Consider the following 19,087-nt stretch of genomic DNA (forward strand, 5'->3'; position numbering starts at 1 on the left):
AGGCCCCTATTGAATACTTTTACTCAGAGGATTCACGTCGTTTGATTTGTGCCCTGGCAGCTGTGTGAATCGGAGAAAGCAATGGCACCCCACTCTGGTACTCTTGCCTGGAAAATCCCATGGACGGAGGAGCCTGTTAGGCTCCAGTCCATGGGGTCGCTAAGAGTCGGGCATGACTGAGTGACTTCACTTTCACTTTTCACTTTCATGCACTGGAGAAGGAAATGGCAACCCACTCCAGTGTTCTTGCCTGGAGAATCCCAGGGACAGAGGAGCCTAGTGGGCTGCCGTCTTTGGGGTCGCACAGAGTCGGACACAACTGAAGCGACTTAGCAGCAGCAGCAGCAGCTGTGTGAATGCAGTGTGAGAGGAAGAGCAGTTGAAGAAGCCAGTTAGGAGACGGGTACAGCGAGAGGTGAAGGGAGCCTGGGCGAGGGTTGTGGGGAAGATGCCGAGGGGTGCATGGAGCTGGGAGAGATTTTGTTGGGCCCAATTGGCAGGGCCCAGGGATGGACTGGGTGAGGGGGTGGAGGAGCGATTGAGGTGGGTGGTGGGCAGGAATCCCCAGGAAGGTGGAGATTTAAGACTCCAGTATTGCCCAGAGCTGGGCTCTGTGCCAGTAGATAACATGTTTGTGGTTTAACCCCTTCAGTCCTGCTCCTCTTCTGAGTGACAGCTACAGAAAATGTGCTGAAATATTCAGCTTCCATCCTCGAGTGGCTCAACTCTAGGATCCTAGTATCTCAGGGCTCAGCCAGCCCCAGCTTTGCCCTGGCTGCTCACCGGTGGCTCCCGGGGCCTCATAGGTGAGAGAAGAGCTCAGTCCTTCCCTTCAGAGTTTTTCTGCTCAGAAGGGAAGTAGGTGTGGCTTCCTTCTGCTGCCATTCCTCCCTGGGCCTGAGGGGATTACCTCACTCTGGCTCCTGGTCTGGCTTCCATGCAGCGTTGCAGGGCAAGAGTGAGAAGTTGTGATAAGCCTGAGTTGATGTGCTTTTTGAGGTACTACTTTCACGCAATTTATGCTTTTAAAGTGTCAAACGAGTGCTGATATACTGGGGAGGGCTTGCCAGTAAGTTAGTGGATTGGATTTCTGTGGCTATTGTAACAATGACCACTAACAGGAGCTTAGAGAATGCAGTATCCTCTTGCAGTTCTGTAGGTTAGGAGTCTGACACTGGCCTCACTGAGCTCAGATCATGAGGTCAGCAGGGCTGTGTTAGGAAGCTCCAGGAGAGACTGTTTCCTTTTCTTTCCCAGCGTCTAAAGGCTGCCCGTATGCCTTGGCTCCTGAAGCCTTCTGCCACTTTAAAGCCAGAGGTGTTCCATCTCTTTGTACCTTTCTTCTGTAGTCACAGCCCTCCTGGCTCTTCTGCCGCCTCCTTCTTCCACTTTTAAGGATCCTTGTGGTTGCAATGGGCCCCTCCCCAGATTATCTGGGCTTCCCTGGTGCCTCAGAAGGTAAAGAATCTGCCTGTAATGCAGGAGCCTGGGGTTTGATCCCTGGGTCAGGATGATTCCCCTGGAGAAGGGAATGGCTACTCACTCCAGTATTCTTGCCTGGAGAATCCCATGGACAGAGGAGCCTGGTGGGCTACAGCCCATGGGGTCGCAAAAAAGTTGGACATGAATGAGCAACTAACACTTTCCACTTCACCCAGATAACCTAGGAATCTCTCTCTTTCGGGCCCTATTAGACCCTTACTTTTACCTGCAGCCTTCATTGGAAGGTTTAAGGATGGCAAGTCCTTCCTTGCCATGCGAATGTTCAAGGCCGGAGGAGGTGATGCCACCAAGATCTGGGTTCACCCCAAGTCTTTATCGCTTAGTCAGGTGAAGCGTCTGTCTGCTTTCAGAGCTCCGCAGTGGCCAGGTCCTTACGGTGCTCCGGATCGACAATACCTGTGCGCCCATCTCATTTGACCTGGGAGCCGCCGAAGAGCAGCTGCAGACCTGGGGTATTCAGGTGAGTGCTGACTGTACTGTATCCTTATTACCTTTTCTCCCATCCACCCATCAATCCACCCATCTGTCTGTCTTATCTATTCTATCATCTCATTATTTACAACATTTCTTTTTTTTACTGGCTCATTCACTGTTCTTTTAAAATTCTATTTTTGTATCTCATACTGGGGTGTAGTCAATTAACAATGTTGTGATAGTTTCAGGTGAACAGTGAGGGGACTCAGCCAGACACGAACATGTATCTATCCCCGCCCCCCCCAAGACTCCACTCCCATCCAGGCTGTCGCATGTTATTGAGCAGAGTTCCAGGTGTGATACAATAGGTCCTTGTTGGTCATCCATGTTAAACATAGCCGTGATTCACAACATTTTTTTTAAGCACCTACCCTGTGCTTGATATGCCAGTTAATTCACTTAATAGACATGTGTTTGGGGGTGTCCGCCCTGTGCTGGGCACGTAATCACAGCTGCTCAGTGATTGCTACAGAGGTGACTAGGTCCCCGTGCCTGGGGTCACACACTGGGACTTTTGTGCAAATGAGAAGACATAGTGCTCGAGGAACACGTGCACCGACTCTGGCACATAGTAAATGTTCAATTAATTGTGGCTCTTAAGTTCCCACAGGTGTGATTCTCACTCTTCTCATATCCTTTAGAGTATGAGGTCTGATCATCACTGCCTGGGATGGATTATTTATGGATAAGGAAGCTACAATGCTAATTTTACCCTGAAGACTTGAGAATTTACTCCTTTAACACAGAATTGTATTATGGTTTAAAACATTTTAGCACCATTAAAGGGAAACGTTCCAAGTTGAAAGTACTCACCCCACATCAGCATGACAGCTGGTTTTCCTTCCCACGCTTCCTTTCAGCCTTTGTACAAAAGGACATTTTCCTTAAACAGTTGTCTTCAGATGGGGTTTTCTTCACTGGTGAACAGTTTGCATATTGTTCTACCATGCTCCTATCATCTCTAATGATTAAATTCTGTGTTCTTAAGCAGTTCATTCTCATAAGACCTTTATGCTCTAGGGCGTTTTGCTGGGGCAGAAAGATGTGAGTTTTCAGTATCTTGGACTGCATTAACAGTTGTTGATGTAGTTTGATACTAATACTTGTGTATCAAGTGTTCACTTTGGAAGGGGGCCCTGGGCTTGGATAAGCAGATAGTTAGATACAGATATCCGTCTAAGTAAGAGAGCGACTCTGTGTGCAGTCTGTGCTGTGCTTAGTCTCTCAGTCGTGTCTGATTCTTTGCAACCCCATGGACTGTAACCTACCTGGGTACTCTGTCCATGGGGATTTTCCAGGCAAGATACTGGCGTGGGTTGCCATGCCCTCCTCCAGGGGATCTTCCCAACCCAGAGATCGAATCCAGGTCTTCGGCATTACAGGCAGATTCTTTACCATCTGAGCCACCAGGGAAGCCCCAAGTAAGAGAGCAGAAACTCCCAGGGATGTCCAGATAATATGTATATATATATATAATACATATATTTACTGTATAATATATGGGCTTCTCTTGTGGCTCAGCTGGTAAAGAAACCGCCTGCAATGTGGGAGACCTGGGTTCGATCCCTGGGTTGGGAAGATCCCCTGGAGAAGGGAAAGGCTACCCACTGCAGTATTCTGGCCTGGAGAATTCCATGAACTAAATCCATGGGGTCGCAGAGTCGGATATGACTGAGCGACTTTCACTCACTGTATAATACATGCTGCTGCTGCTGCTATGTCGCTTCAGTCGTGTCCGACTCTGTGCGACCCCAGAGACGGCAGCCCACCAGGCTTCCCCGTCCCTGGGATTCTCCAGGCAAGAACATTGGAGTGGGTTGCCATTTCCTTCTCCAGTGCATGAAAGTGAAAAGTGAAAGTGAAGTCGCTCAGTCGTTCCCGACTCTTAGCGACCCCATGGACTGCAGCCTACCAGGCTCCTCTGTCCATGGATTTTCCAGGCAAGAGTACTGGAGTGGGGTGCCATTTCCTTCTCCGGTATAATACATATATAAGTGTTATAAGTATTATCTTGTTTAATATGCACACCACCTCTATAAAGTGTACATTTATTACCCTCATGTTCCAGAGGAGGAAAGTGAGGCTCAGAGAAGTGGGTTTCCTTGCTCTGGGTCACGCAGCACATGAGGGGCAGGGCCAAGGTTTGGACCCAGGGCTGGTCAACTCCAGGGCTTGCCCCTTAACCATTAGGCTCTCCTGGGTCTGTTGTGAGGTGCTGAGCTTGGGGTTATGGGGATCCCTCTCCTGGGCGTCTCCCTGGGTCTTGAGCTGTCCCGCCTCCCCATTAGGGCCCGTCCTTCTCTGACCCTGTGATGCCATTCAGGGCTCCATGCGCCTTGTTCTGCGTTCTAGGGCAGCCCAGGATGCACTCACCCCACTTCCACATGATAGCCACGTGAACTGGACACAGCATGCTTGCTGGTGGGAAGAAGGGGCGTGGTTCTCTGTGGCCGACGGGTCTCTTTCCCTTGGGTGGCCAAACAGGTCCCAGCTGACCAGTACAGGAGCCTGGCTGAGAGCGCCCTCTTAGAGCCCCAAGTGAGGAGATACATCATCTACAACTCGAGGCCCATGCGGCTGGCCTTCGCTGTGGTAAGGAGGGCGGGGTCCCCTGAGACACTGCTGAATTCAGTGCCACGCCCTGCAGCCTGTGGGTGCTGGTAACGCCTTTAGGGGCTGGTGGCCAGGCTGCCGGGGAGAGAGCAGTACCCACGGCCCTGGGTTTGGTGTAGGAGGAGGTTTATGGAGGAGAGTTGTTACCAGCTCCTCATGTAAGGGGTGGACGGCAGATTTACTAAGGGCAGAGGCTGGGGGACTGGGAATCTGCAGACCTACCCCCGAGACCCCAGTCTTAGTATCTGGTCTTGTGAAGACCTTTCTGCTCTCTGGGACTTGGTTATTTTATTGACCTTTATAACAGCCACATGAGGGAGGTATTATTATCCCCATTTTATGGATAAGGAAACTGAGGCTCAGAGAGGTGCTATAACATGTCAAGTCCACTTAGCATTTAAAGTGGGCTTCTGACTCAGATTCATCTCGCTCCCAAGCCCTGCCCTTTTCTGTTTTATTTAAAATCAGAGTAAGAAGGAATTTGGAATACCTGTTCTAACCCCTTGCCTCTCCATCTGCTTATGAACAAGGAACAAGGGCTCGTTCTCACAGGCCCCCACACCCGCATTGGTCTCTGTCTGGCACTGTGAGCTCTCTAAATCCGAAGAAGGTGTCTGAAGTGGCCAGAGGGTGGCCCTGGGAGTGGAGCTGCTCCACCCAAGGACAGGTGTCCCTGACCATGTCCTTTCTCTGGCTTCTCACAGGTGTTCTACATGGTGGTGTGGGCCAACATCTACTCCACCAGCCAGATGTTCGCCCTGGGGAACCACTGGGCAGGCGTGCTGCTTGTGACCCTGGCTGCCACGAGCCTCACCCTGGCTCTCGTGCTCATCTTTGAGAGACACCAGAGGAAGGTGAGCCCTCCGGGGACCCCAGCCATGCTCCCTCCAGAGAGGCTGTACCAGTAGGAGAACCCCAAGTCAGATTTTTCTTCCACCTGCTTTAAAGAATTTCCCCAGCTGTGAAACTTTGCCCTGGCCGATGTGTCCAGTGACTCAAAGAAGTCCAGTCACACATGTGATCAGGTCCTTTCTGTTTCTCCCTCTGATCCCTGTGTGTTGTTTTTTGGAAGCGGGCTGTGTTTTGAGAGTGTGGGAGTGGCAGGGACGGCCCTTTGAGGCGACTGGGCCCTGCCATGCGCCTCCCCTGCCTGTGTGCTTGCGATAGCCGTGCGTGTGGGTGGACTCCAGCCTGGCCCTCAGTTGACAGTTGCATCACCTTTAATCTCAGTAGCGACCTCTGAGGCCAAGAGCGGGTGATCAGGGAGTTTAGGTAACTTGTGCCAATCCCAGTCTGACTGGCAGAGTTGGGAGTTTAAAGCTTGAACCCACTGATTCCTGTGCCTTCATTCACAAAGGAGATTGATACCTTTGGCTGAATGTATGGTTTGCTAACTGTCTTCTGCTTCATCAGCATCAGTCTTTTGTTACTGTTGAGCGCTTCATATGTGGTAGATAAATGCTTTACATACCTTAACTCAGAACCCCCCAGTAAATTTCTGGGTAGAGTCTTTTACATTCATGTTACAGATGAGGTACTTGAGACTCCAAAAGGCCCAAGGAGTAGTCCAAGGTCATGCTGCTAATAAATGGCAGAGCTGGAATTCAAAGCCAGGAGCTCAGATTCCAAGCCATGTTCTGGACCAATACCCAAGTGCACTGGTGTTCTGTGGCTGAAACAGATAACCATAAATGTAGTGGCTTAAAACAATGTTTTGTTTTACAGTTCTGTAGTTTAAAAGTTTTGACAGGGCAGGGCTGTCTCTTCTCTAGAACCTCTAGTGGGGAATCTGTTTCCTTGTCTTTTCAAGCTCTCGAGGCCTCCTGCGTTTCTTGGCTCATGGCCCCTTCCTGCATCTTCAGAGCCAGCAGTGGTGAATTGAGTCCTTCTCACATTCTTGACTCTGAGTCTTCTCCCTCCCTCTTCCATTTATAAGGCCCCTTGTGATGACTTTAGGGCTTCCCTGGTGGCTCAGATGGTAAAGAATTTGCCTGCAATGCAGGAGACTCAGGTTTGATCCCTGGGTCTTTGGCCTGTCTAGGTACTCTGGGCCAGTCTTCCTATTTTAAGGCTAACTCATTAGCATCATTAATTCCATCTGCCACCTTAATTCCTCTGTGTTATATAACATAAATTCACAGATTCTGTGCGGTAGGATTTAAGCAGCCTTGGGAGGTCATTATTCTGCCTGTCACACCTCCATTGTCATTCTTTCTTCTTTTTAAAAAAAAAATATTTATTTATTTTTGGCTGTGCTGGGTCTTCACTGCTGCACGTGGCTTTCTCTAGCTGCAGCGAGCACGGGCTGCTCTCTAGTTGCAGTGTGTAGGTCCTCATTGTGGCGGCTTCTCTTGTTGCAGAGCACGGGCTCTGGAGTGTGGGCTCAGTGGCTGTGGTGCCTAGGTTTAGTTGCCTTGCAGCATGTGTGATCTTCCCGGAGCAGAGATCAAACCCATGTCCCCTGCGTTGGCAGGTAGGTTCTGAACACCTGGATCACCAGGGAAGCCCCTCCACTGTTCTCCTAGCTACTTTAGGAAGCTCCCCGGCACCTGGCACAGAGGTGGACTTTGAGACCTTTAGTAAACACTTTACTCTTGCCTGACTCAGGAGGAGAGGGCGGGATGTGAGGAAATGTGGTCAGGGTTTGGGGTATGAATTCCATTTAGCGCCTGTGCTCACAGGGACGAATAGGAACTTTATGGCTCAGTCATTCTGAAAGGATCTTTGTTGAGCTTCGAGATGAGGCTGACAAAATAATGCTGCCCTTGGGCTCCGTTAATGCTTTCATGGTCTTGTGTTTGGCCTATAAAAAAATAAATTGAACTGGCTGCTTTTGCAACAAGAACCTTCTCTTGGGGAGGGGGAAAATGCTAAGTGTTCTGCTTTATCAGGAGCAAGAAAAATATCTGGCGCCTGGCAGGTGCTTCAGGGAGGCAGTTCAAGGAGGCCTGCTGTGGGTTTCTGCCTACTCCCTCCGTTTCTTCCCTATTCAGCTGATATTCATGAAGGCTCAGCAAGTGCCAGGGGATGTGCTGGGCATAGGGCAGAGAGATGAACAAAACTGTTTTTCCTCTTAGGTGCAGCATGGAGGCCCCAGGTGCATAATGGCTCTTCTGTCATCACTGTTTTTTGATCCTCCAGGATCCTTTACTTTCTAATAGGGCCATCATTTAATGAGCACTTATTATGTGTTCTGTATTTGGGGCCTGATATCTATGCCCAACAACCTGACAAGAAGGCAGGATACCCCTACCATTTGCTAGCCCTACAACCTGGGGTGACTTATGGCTTAACCTCTTGGGGCTTTAGTTCTCTCGTCTGTAAAATGGGGTGATAATTGTAGCCTCATAGGATTGCTGGGAGAACTAAATGATGTAATACATGCAGTGCTTGTAATCCTACTTGTGTGTGTGCGTTAGTTGATCAGTTGTGTCCAACTGTAGCCCGCTAGGCTCCTCTGCCCATGGAATTCTCCAGGCAAGAATACTGGAATGAGTTGCCATTCCCTTCTCTGTAGACTGTAGCCCGCTAGGCTCCTCTGCCCATGGAATTCTCCAGGCAAGAATACTGGAATGAGTTGCCATTCCCTTCTCTAGGGGATCTTCCCAACCCAGGGATTGAACCTGGGTCTCCCACGTTGCAGGCAGATTCTTTACCATCTGAGCCACAAGGGGAGCGCATAATCCTACCTGGTATTACATAACATATTAACTCTTCACTAGTGGGGAAACCAAAGCTCAGAGAGGTTAAGTAACTGGTCTGTGGTCACACAGCCTTCCTTACGTCTTCCTTTGAGCCTCAGCTCAAGGACTTCTTCTCAAATCCCTTGTCACTCAGGACCATGCAGATCCCCCTCCCTGACCGTCGTCACTCTGATTGTTTGTGTTCAACCTGCATCACACAACATCCTTGAGAGTCTCAGCATTTGTACACACCGCTTTGGTTTCCCCTGTTTGGGAGAGGCAGGAGCCCCTCCTCCTGCAGATACCTGTGGCATATGACTGTGTCCTGGGCACTAGGTGAAGTGCTTCACACACACAGTCTCAATTCAATCTCACCACCTTCCTAAGGGCTGGGGACACTTTTTATCCTTATTCAGAACTGGAGAAAGCGAGACTCAGAGAAGGGACACAGCTGACCAAGACCACACTTCCCAGAAGTAGTGGAGCCGGGCTTCACCCCAGGCTTGCTGACACTGTTGAATTTATTGTCCCAACAACCCCACAGTCTGTTGTATAGGGGAGACAGTGGCTGTGTCTTAAAGACCAAGATTGTCCCGTGGTGCCTCGGGCTGGGACAGTGCGTGGTTATTACCTGGGCCCAGGAGTGCCCCGACAACGTGAAGTTCAGGCCGTGAGGCTGGTGTTTGTCTTCTAGGCCAACACCAACACAGACCTCAGGCTGACAGCTGCCAACGGAGCCCTACTGAGACACCGGGTGCTTCTGGGGGTGACGGACACGGTGGAAGGTTGCCAGAGTGTGATTCAGGTACCGCATCATTGAGCGACCCCTCCTGTGGGAGCTTTGAGGCCGGGCTCCCCAGGTCTGTGCAGTGTCTGCCCGGGTCTGCTAACAGAGACGGCATCAGCAGCCCTTCCTTCCTCCCTGCTCCCGTGTCCCCTTCTGGAGACTCCTCTCTTTGTGGTTAGCAGCAGCCTAGAACCTCCACAAGGCAGGACTGGAAGGACAGTTTGAAGGAAGCCAAGCTACATTCTGCCTTCAACATTTATTCAGCAGAGAGATGGGGCCTCCCCTGTTTCAAGCCCTCAGTGTCCAGATGAGGTCCCTGGAGAGGCAGGTCAGACCCTGAAGGCCGTGTGCCCCTGGCTTGGTTGTTTCCTTGGCTCCAGGGAAATGCGAGATCTGAAGCGACCAGAAGGAGGTCACACAGTGGGTCTGGGACACAGCCGGGCTGGAAGAGGCTCAGGGCTCCTGATCCTGGCTGGGCTCTGCCAGTGGGATGGGTGCATCTCCTCAGTCAGTGTCACGCCTGCCTCTCACCCAGTGGGAGCCCGGGGTGGGGGTACAGGTGGTCTTTGGTAGGAAGCCCATTGGGCACATGACCTGTACATCCCCAAAATATTTACCGAGAGCCCACAATGTGCCAGGCACTATTCCAGGTACTGAGGCTATGGCAGAGAACAGACATAGGCAGGTCCTGAGTTTACGAAGCACGCCCGAGATGGTGTAGGATGTAAAGCGATCTTGCTTGACACCAAGGGTGAACTTGATCACTAGACTACTGGTAGGTCAAGCGTGATAGTGTAGGCCAGGAGCTTCTTGAATCTGGGGGTCCTTTCAGCCTCATTTGTCTCTAAATCCTCTTTTATCATTTGATACAGAGGAGCGACTTGGCAAGTGTTAGTTGGATGTATGGCTGGCTGACTGGATTGACTAAGGAGTGGACACATCTTTTAAAAAACCAGGTTCTTTCAGTTGCAAAGTAGCATCTTGAGACGGGGTGATATAATGGATTTTTTTGGGGGGGATGTGGGGCATGGAGGGGTCCAGGGTGAGTAATGGGTGAGGGTAGAGATGAAATAAGCGTAGCATGAAGAGATAATCACTGAACCAAGATGATGGGTAACTGGAAGTTAATGACTTCCTGTGCTCTTCTTCTGTGTATATATGTTCATGATAAAAAGTAAAAAAGTAATCCAAATATTCCCTTGGGGGTGAGGTAGTGGGAGAGATGTGACCTTGGGTCTCACCAGGAAGAGGGAGGCCCGGGATCCAGAGGAGCGGGTCTATGGCCAGGGGCGTGGGCCAGGAGCCAGTGGTTTCTTGCAGAACTCAGGTTGTGATGTGTGAACATGGAGGATTTCCACCTGGCTGAGTTTACCCCAGTCTCTTGGGGACTGTGGAGGTGGAGGTGGAAGGGGAGGTGATGGCGAGGGGCCAGCAGACTTCTTAGTCGCTCCTGCCTCCAGAGCCCCTAGGTTGTTGACCTCTGACGTGGCCACGGCCAGTGGAGGTGACAGCTCCGAAGGGTTTCACTTGTTTGATAGGTTCCAGACAGAAGGGCATCCCAACCACTGTGGATAGAGGGGTACACACAGTGTTCATCCCAGGTGGATATGTGATGTCCAGGATGGTCCAGAGTTTATCTGGGATGTTCAGTGACTTGAGAGAGATGGGACTTCAGCCATTTGGGACAGGGTTTGACAGTTTCCGAATTTTGCACACAAAGCCATTTGTCTGCCAGTCATCCAAAGGGGATCGGTCATGTAGGGGAACTATGAGAGACAGCAGAATGGCTCCCATCTGAGACCAGGGTGAATCTGGTCATCCCCAGAAGGGCGGGCCTGTGGGGAGGAGGCAGGGGGTGAGGCCCGTCTTGGGGATGGAGAGTTCAAGGTCCCGTGGGCTTTGTCCTCTGTGGTCATGACTGCTTCTCTCCCCAGCTCTGGTTTGTCTATTTTGACCTGGAGACCTGTGCGCAGTTTTTGTCTGATCACATTCGAGAGATGAAGATGAGCCAAGAGGTAAGTAAGATACCTTAAGTGAAAAACAAAAGAAGAAAATAAACCAGGAGGCTAAATTGTATAGATTGCATTATCTCAGTGTTGGAAAAATGTCTAAGGAAAAAGTTACTTGGAAGGAAGAATACCTCTGTGGAATCATGGCTGTTTTTGCCCAGGATATTATGGCCGTTTTTCTCTTCCTTTATAACTAGTTGCATTTGCCACATTTCTTATAGTGAATGTTTATTTTAATTATAATAATAGTAATAAATAATAGATTTCATTTATCACGACAACAATGATAAAGATTCTGGCAGAGGAAAATACCATATATTTAGGTGACTTTCCCTTGTTCAGAATTTTCAGTGTTTTGAGGAGGAACAGGGAGATTTTGCTTCACCTACACAGAAGCAGAAACTGAGGCTCTGAGAAGGCCCAGAGCCAGCTGGAAATGCTGGATTCGGGGCCCAGCCCTCCCATCCTCGAGCCCTGTGCTTCTTTCGTGGGACCCATTTCCTTGGTCCCGAAAGTGCTGTAGTTGGTCTTGAAGTCAGGATTGTGGCTTAGCCCCGATCCAGCTAAGTTAGTCCCTGTGTGGCTTAGGAGAAGGCCTTTGAGCTCAAGTTTGCTCATCTGCAAATATGGGTAAAGATTCCCATATCCCAGGCTATTCTGAGGAACAGATGAGAGCATGGAAGGAAAAGTGCTTCTGACTGTATTTTTGCAGGAATTATCTGATCTCTCCAATGTGGCTCAGCTCCAGGGTCTCCTGAGGTTGGCATCTGAATCTGTAGACGGTCCACCCATCCTCTGTGGGTCTGATGCTTGGCTAGCCACCCGGCCTCCTACATCCACCCAACTGAGGACACCACTGAGCCCCTCTCTGTTTCCCTCGTAGTCCTTGCTGAGAAGCAGATTGAGCCAGCTGTGTGTTGTCATGGAGACTGGGGTAAGCCCCACAGCCAACGAGGGGCCAGAGAACCTGCTGGAGGAAACTCCTCTCCTGCCCGACCGTCCGGGTTCCACGGAGAAGCCGCTCATACAGACTGAACTTCGCCAGCTTGTTCCTGAGGCTGAGCCGGAGGTAACAGGCACTTGGGCTGGTAGGGCCGCCCTCCTTCACCGGGTGTTTGCATAGAGTCCGTGCATGGCTCTCAAGTTCTACTGTAGATTCCTGGGGATGTGCCTTTACTGAGTTGGTTGGGACAATACACCTCTTCCAGCCTACTAGTTTTTTTAATATTTTTTTTCCTCACTGCAGCAGTTTAAAAGATAGCTTGCTGCTACTGTTGCTGCTAAGTCGCTTCAGTCATGTCCGACTCTGTGCGACCCCATAGATGGCAGCCCACCAGTCTCCCCCATCCCTGGGATTCTCTAGGCAAGAACACTGGAGTGGGTTGCCATTTCCTTCTCCAATGCATGAAAGTGAAAAGTCAAAGTGAAGTTGCTCAGTCGTGTCCGACTCTTAGCGACCCCATGGACTGCAGCCTACAGGCTCCTCCATCCGTGGGATTTTCCAGGCAAGAGTACTGGAGTGGGGTGCCATTGCCTTCTCCAAAAGATAGCTTAGAGGAATATAAATATAAATTTTTAAATATAAAATACTTACTGGGTACCCCCCCATTTAAAAAATATCTTTGTATTTTTTTGTATAGTTCCATGGGATGTGTAGTTGTGTGTTGATGGATGGTAAGCCTACCTCAACATGAGCATGCTGATTAATATTTGGGTCATTTTAAAATCTGTTTATCAACTAATCCATCATCAATTTATCTATCTCCTTAAATTGTAGTTGGATATTGATATCTTATGTGCATCTCTGTTGAATTCTATTTCCTCCTGCTCCAAAGTTCTATTAGGTCCTGCTAGCTAAGCTGTTTGGGATGGCTAAGAGCTGGTAGACCAGAAGCCTGGTAATATGGTTTGCAGCTTGTGGAACCCCCTTCTCACCATGAGGACAGACGGTTTGGATGACATGCAGCGAGGGGTGATCTCCGGCAGGGTGTGATACAGGAGAACACTTGCCTTTGGTTTTTTGCCGATAGATTTGGAGATGAAAAGTCTAGTCCAGTCCAGACTTTACCTTTTGCATGGATGGGGAGTGGGGAGCCTGCAAATAGGACCATTATGAGAGAAAATGATAAATATATTAATCTCTTCAAAGAGCTGAAAATATAAGGTCACATTCTTTCTTGCGCATGCATGTCTGGGTTTATGTGAAATAGCCCATTAACTATGATGGGTCTTTTAAATGATTTTTTTCAAATTCACTCAAACCAATAGTAATACAATTTCCTGTCATGAATATCAAGTCTCAGTGCGTGTGCACATGTTTTTAAAGTAGCTGCCCTTACAACGTAGTGAGGGAAAGTACAATCTATGCCCAAGTCTCAGCCTGGGCCAGACTGTCATATTTTAGGAGGAACCCAGTGTGTGTGAAAGGCAGATAAATAGTTATAATGACCTCTTACATTTTTATAGATTTTTGTCATGCATAAAATTCTTTAGCATTTCCTCTAAAATATGGGTTATTTTCCTTTTTTTCTTGTTGGGTGAAATAAACTTCCAGGGCGTCAGCTGACTTACCCAAGGTCACATAACAAGGGAGAATATGGCAGAATCCAGGGCGGAAACCAGCCTATGATTTCCAGGAGGCAAATTTTCTTGTTGAGTTTCTTTCCTTATGTTAATCAATTTTGAAGTAAATGGGTGCAAAGCTCAATCTGAATTAGTAAGTGGTAGGCTGTTTGATGTTTTCAGCATTTTTCTAGCACAAAGGATAACTCTGAGGAAACACTGATCCAACAGAGCTAGTTTCTGCTTTTTGAATAATGATAATGATAGTGATATTGATGGCATTCACTGAGTACTGCACACTGGGCTTTCTTTCCATAAGTTCCTTTAATAAATCCTCACTCTAGCACAGCCAGAAAGATGTTTCGATTTTCTGTCTTTTGCTGCTGAGGAAATGGCTCAGCAAAGTGAAGTGACTTGTTTCCGGTCTGTCCCAGGGTGGCTGAGCTGATATTCCCACTTTTTTTGATCCCTAACTGTACCGACATAAACAGCCTGGGTGTAACCCACACCTTACTGCATTACCTTCAGACTGGCTGCAGGTGAAAGATCTCTGAAAGAGGAAAATAAATATAAAATTTTAAATAAAAAATACTTACCAGGTACCCCCCCATTTAAAAAATATCTTGGTATTTTTTTTTTGTGTAGTTCCATGGGATGTGTAGTTGTGTGTCGATAGATGGTAAGCCTACCTAAACATGAACATGTTGATAAGTATTTGGGTCATTTTAAAATCTGTTTATCAGCCAGTCTGTCATCAATCTATCTCTTTAAATTGCAGTTAGATATTGAAATCTTATATGCATCTCTGTTGAATTCCATTTCCTCCTGCTCCAAAGTTCTATTGGGTGCTACCACCTAAGCTGTGCTGCACGTTAAGGAGCTAGAGCATCTTCCCTGGAATCCCAGCTGCCAGACTGGTGGATGGAACTTTGGAGACCAAATGTGTTAATAAGAGCATGCAGTAAACAATTTTTCCAGTTCTTTTTTTTTTTAACTTAAATTTTTTTCTATTGCAATAAAATATACCCAATATTAAATTTCCCACCGTAATTCTTTGTAAGTGTATGTATTTCAAGGGCATTTAAGTCCATTCGCATTGTTGTGCAACCATCACTGCATCCTCCTCCAAACCCTTCTTATCTTCATTGTGCATCACTGAAACCACATACGCATTAAAATACAAACTCTCTTACCTTCCCCAGCCCCTGGGAACCACCATGCTGCTTTCTGTCTCTATGAATTTATTGCTCTGTGTGCATGCTCAGTGGTAAAAAAAATCTGTCTGCAATGCAGGAGACCTGGGTTCAATACCTGGGTCGGGAAGATCCCCTGGAGAAGGACATGGCAACCCACTCCAGTATTCTTGCCTGGAGAATGCCATGGACAGAGGAGCCTGACGGGCTACAGTCTATAGGGTCAGATGTGACTGAGCGACTAACACACACACACACACACACACACACACACGTGCTTGGTCACTCAGTCTTATCTGACTCTTTGCGACTCCATGGACTGTAGCCCACCAGGCTCCTCTGTCTATGGAATTTTCTAGTCAAGAATACTGGAGTGGATTGTCATTTCCTTCTCCAAGGGATCTTCCTGACTCAGGGACTGAACCTGGGTCTCCTGCATCAGCAGGTGGATTCTTTACCACTGAGCCACCTGGGCTTCCTGAATTTATTGCTGTATGTGCCTCTTTTAAGTGGAATCATACTGTGTTTGTCTTGTGTCAGATCCTTTGTACACACAGCTCTGATTGAAGAGGTCTTTGGCCTCAGCCAGCAAACAAACAAACAGAAACAGATGAGTGAACGGGGTGAAATGACTCATTGCAGTTTATTGCAGAGAAACCTGCTCCTCTCACATGCATGAGGGCAGGAAGTGAAGGCAGGTTCTCAGTGGGACGGGGACGGTCCCCTTGCACTCTTAGGCTCAGCCTTTTTTTGCTCCTAAATATCCAACTGAGTCAGGCCCTGAACCCCGCTTTCCCTGGATCAGAGCATCCTTTATTTTCTCTAGGGGGCTCACACAGCATAGAGGAGAGAAGTGTGATCTGGTAGCCTCGATGAGCACTTTTAATATAGGAGTACTAGCCTGAAGTAATACAGCAGGTACTACCCTGTGTAAATTGAAGAATCTGCCGTCATAGGGATATTCTCCCAACCCTGCCTCCGTTTACTGGTGCTTCTCTTCAGGTGCATTACTTTGACCTCTGTACTTTACAAAATCACTTGAAACTGGAAGAAGAGAGAGAAAGAGACAGTGTGTCTCTATGTGTGTGTGCAATTGGCTGTTATAAGCTAATGGTAATTTCTGTAGTGCTCCCTAGCTTTTTTGTGCATGAAAGTGAAAGTGAAGTTGCTCAGTCGTGTCCGACTCTTTGCAACCCCATGGACTATATAGCCTGCCAGGCTCCTCCGTCCATGGGATTTTCTAGGCAAGAGTACTAGAGTGGGTTGCCATTTCCTTCTCCAGGGGATCCTCCCAACCCAGGGATCGAACCCAGGTCTCCCACATTGCAGGCAGATGCTTTACCGTCTGAGCCGCTAGGGAAGCTTTTTTGTGCATATTATCGCCTACTAGCAGTTAGGTTACCCACCTTGGAGATGAGGAAATTGAGACTGCAGTAGCCCCACAGAGCTTGAGAGCTGGAGTTCCGGACCCGTTCAGGCATCTTTCAAGAACCCCGGCTGAGGGCCTGGCTGGGTTCTTCTTAGTGAGTGTCACTGCGTGACCAGTGTCAAAGCCGAGGACCACTTGGCTTTCTCCTCACTCTTTAGATACTTCTCTGTGGGCCTCACTCTGCTTCCCTGCCTCTTCCAGGAAATGGCCCAGCAGCTGCTAGCGGTGTTTGGTGGCTACTACACCCGCCTCCTCGTGACCTCTCAGCTTCCCCAGTCACTGGGGACACGACACATGGACTCTCCAAGGATTCCATGCCCCTGCCAGCTCATAGAGGCCTACATCCTGGGCACGGGGTGCTGCCCATTCCTGACCAGGTGACCTTGGAACGAAGGTACTCCTCTTCCTCCGGGACTGAAGGTGAGAGGTCAGGGAGGCTTTGCAGCCCCGGGGCGGCTGACGGCGAGGCTCTGGGGTGCCCTGAGGCTGTCAGTCATGTCAGCACTGGGGATCCGGTGTTCACTCCAGGACCCTGCACCAAAATGGCTTGTCGACAGTCCACGCTGACCCCTGGCCTTTGCAGAAGCCGATGGTCCCACTCTGAGCTACTTTCTGTGCTGCTTAGAACCGTTGGCATGAGTGGAAGGGGCCCCTCGCCCATCCCTTTCATTGTCTGCTGAGCCCCGAAAATGTGAAGATGACCAGACGGGGCTGAAAGTGGGCCCAAAGCTGGCTCTCAGGCGATGCTCCAGTCCTCACCTGCTTTGCGTCAGATGGAGACTCTGGGAGGACTCTGTTCTATGTGGCGTTGCCTCGAGCCCCTTAAATTATAAGATGCCCCCTTCCCAATCTGAAGCAAAGAAGTAAATTCTCAGAATGTTCTCCACTTTTAAGTTGTTTTTGCCCTACATTTTCTGAAAAAACGATGTCACTTGGGCTTATCTGCTAGCACGCAGGCCTTCAGGAGACAGAAGGAAGGAACGAACAGTATGTAACTAATGAGATTTGGAAGAGACTGATCCTGTCTGATCAGAGGACTTACTTTGTTCCAAGGCACACACGCCTGTGGGTGTGGTCTCACCGCAGACAGAGAACGGCAGTCCTGTTCCCTCACACTAACGCTGTCCTGCAGTGAAGCGAGATCTCTCCCTCGGGAATTCCATGAAGAGCTCAGAGGCTTCCAGGTGCTCTGCTTCTGAAAAAATATGAAGACCCATTGTTCCCTGGGCCCGAATCTAAAGACCCCAGCCTGGCATTTAAAGGCTCCCCAGTGCTGAAGACCTGGCCATCATCTGCAATTTTGGCCTCATTGCCCATAAAAATCCTTCATAGGTTGAAAATATTTCCTGAACTGACATAGCTATTCTTTTGCATCTGTTGGATTCCTATGCATGCTTTTTTTTAAAAAAAAGATGTTTTAAAATTGAGGTATAGTTGATGTAAGATATACTATGTAAGTTTCAGGTGTACAATGTAGTGATTCCTCATTTTTAAGGGTTATGCTCCATTTATAGTTATTATAAAATATTGGCTGTATTCCCTGTGTTGTACAGTATATCTTTGTAGCTTATTTATTTTATACATGGGAGTCTGTACCTCTTAGTCTCCTCCCCCATATTGCCCCTCCTCCTTGCATGTTTTAAAGCCTAGCTGTCCTTAACCGTCCTTCAGGAAGCCTTCCAACATCTCTGCCACTTCTATTTTTTTGTTTTTTAAAATTACCTCTTTAATCTATTAATCCAAATCATCTCACCTTGTTTTTTTTTTGGCCACACCATAGGACTTGCATATCTGAGTTCCCTTACCAGGGCTTGAAACCAGGCCCTTGGCAGTGGAAGCACTGGGTCCTAACCATTGGGCCTCCAGGGAATTCCTGACTCTGCCTCCCTTAAATTCTCTCTTTTTAAAAAGTTACTATTATTATTTTGCCTTTGGGCTGTGTCACATGGCATGCTGGATGGTTCCCTGCCCAGGGACTAAACCTGGGCCTTTACAGTGAAAGTTCCGGATTCAACCACTGGGCCCCCCGGGAATTTCCTCCTTTGAGTTTTTGATGTAGCTGCTGCCTTTACTGGAGAAGGCAGTGGCACCCCACTCCAGTACTCTTGCCTGGAAAATCCTATGGATGGAGGAGCCTGGTGGACTGCAGTCCATGGGATCGCTAAGAGTCGGATACGACTGAGACACTTCACTTTCACTTTTCACTTTCATGCATTGGAGAGGGAAATGGCAACCCACTCCAGTGTTCTTGCCTGGAGAATCCCAGGGATGGGGGAGCCTGGTGGGCTGCCGTCTCTGGGGTTGCACAGAGTTGGACACGACTGAAGCGACCTAGCAGCAGCAGCTGCCTTTACTGCCGTTTTGTTATTGATTCTGATTTCCTGTGCACAGGCCTGTTTTTCTAGCCAGCCCATAAACCCCTCAAGGACAAAGACTTATACTTTTTGTGTATGACCTAGACCTGCTAAGGAAAAGAAATGCCTGTGGATTGAGTGCTTGTCACCTCAATAATAGCTTTTGCAAAACACTCTTTGTACTCAGTTGAATGATGAGTAGAGTTGGCACAGACTGGGGTTCTGGTCTTGAACTGACACTTTTAGCTATGTAATTTTTGGCTGGTCCTCAGTTTACACATCTGTATAATGGGTAGCTTGGATTTTTCTTTTTTTTTAATTGGCCCTTTCAAAGTCAAATATCTGGAAAGTTCTAGCATTTTCTGTTCCATTCTTGCCCTTGGCCTTTCTGTCTGTTATGCCTTTGTCTACATGTAGAAAGGTTCTATAGCTTCACACAGATAAGGTGCCCCAGGCTTGATAATCATTTGGATGGGGTTG

General features: G+C 48.5%; 1 protein-coding gene across 7 annotated transcripts in view; it reads left to right on the forward strand.

Annotated features, from left to right (window-relative positions):
* TMEM268 (transmembrane protein 268) overlaps positions 1–19,087 on the forward strand; it is a 42,703-nt gene that overhangs the window by 7,215 nt on the left and 16,401 nt on the right. For 4 of the 7 annotated variants that reach the window (XM_055579453.1, XM_055579450.1, XM_055579452.1 and 1 more), the window contains exons 3-9: positions 1,854–1,963; positions 4,462–4,569; positions 5,295–5,444; positions 8,968–9,078; positions 10,995–11,075; positions 11,953–12,138; positions 16,455–18,562. In XM_055579453.1, coding sequence (XP_055435428.1) covers positions 1,854–1,963; positions 4,462–4,569; positions 5,295–5,444; positions 8,968–9,078; positions 10,995–11,075; positions 11,953–12,138; positions 16,455–16,634 — 926 coding nt within the window. In that variant the 3' untranslated portion in view covers positions 16,635–18,562. Of the gene's footprint in view, positions 1–1,853; positions 1,964–4,461; positions 4,570–5,294; positions 5,445–8,967; positions 9,079–10,994; positions 11,076–11,952; positions 12,139–16,454; positions 18,563–19,087 lie in introns of those variants that run through there. The other 3 variants (XM_055579454.1, XM_055579455.1, XM_055579456.1) reach the window with 3 other exon arrangements.

Source organism: Bubalus kerabau, chromosome 4 (assembly GCF_029407905.1).
Source record: "Bubalus kerabau isolate K-KA32 ecotype Philippines breed swamp buffalo chromosome 4, PCC_UOA_SB_1v2, whole genome shotgun sequence".
NCBI lineage: Eukaryota > Metazoa > Chordata > Mammalia > Artiodactyla > Bovidae > Bubalus > Bubalus kerabau.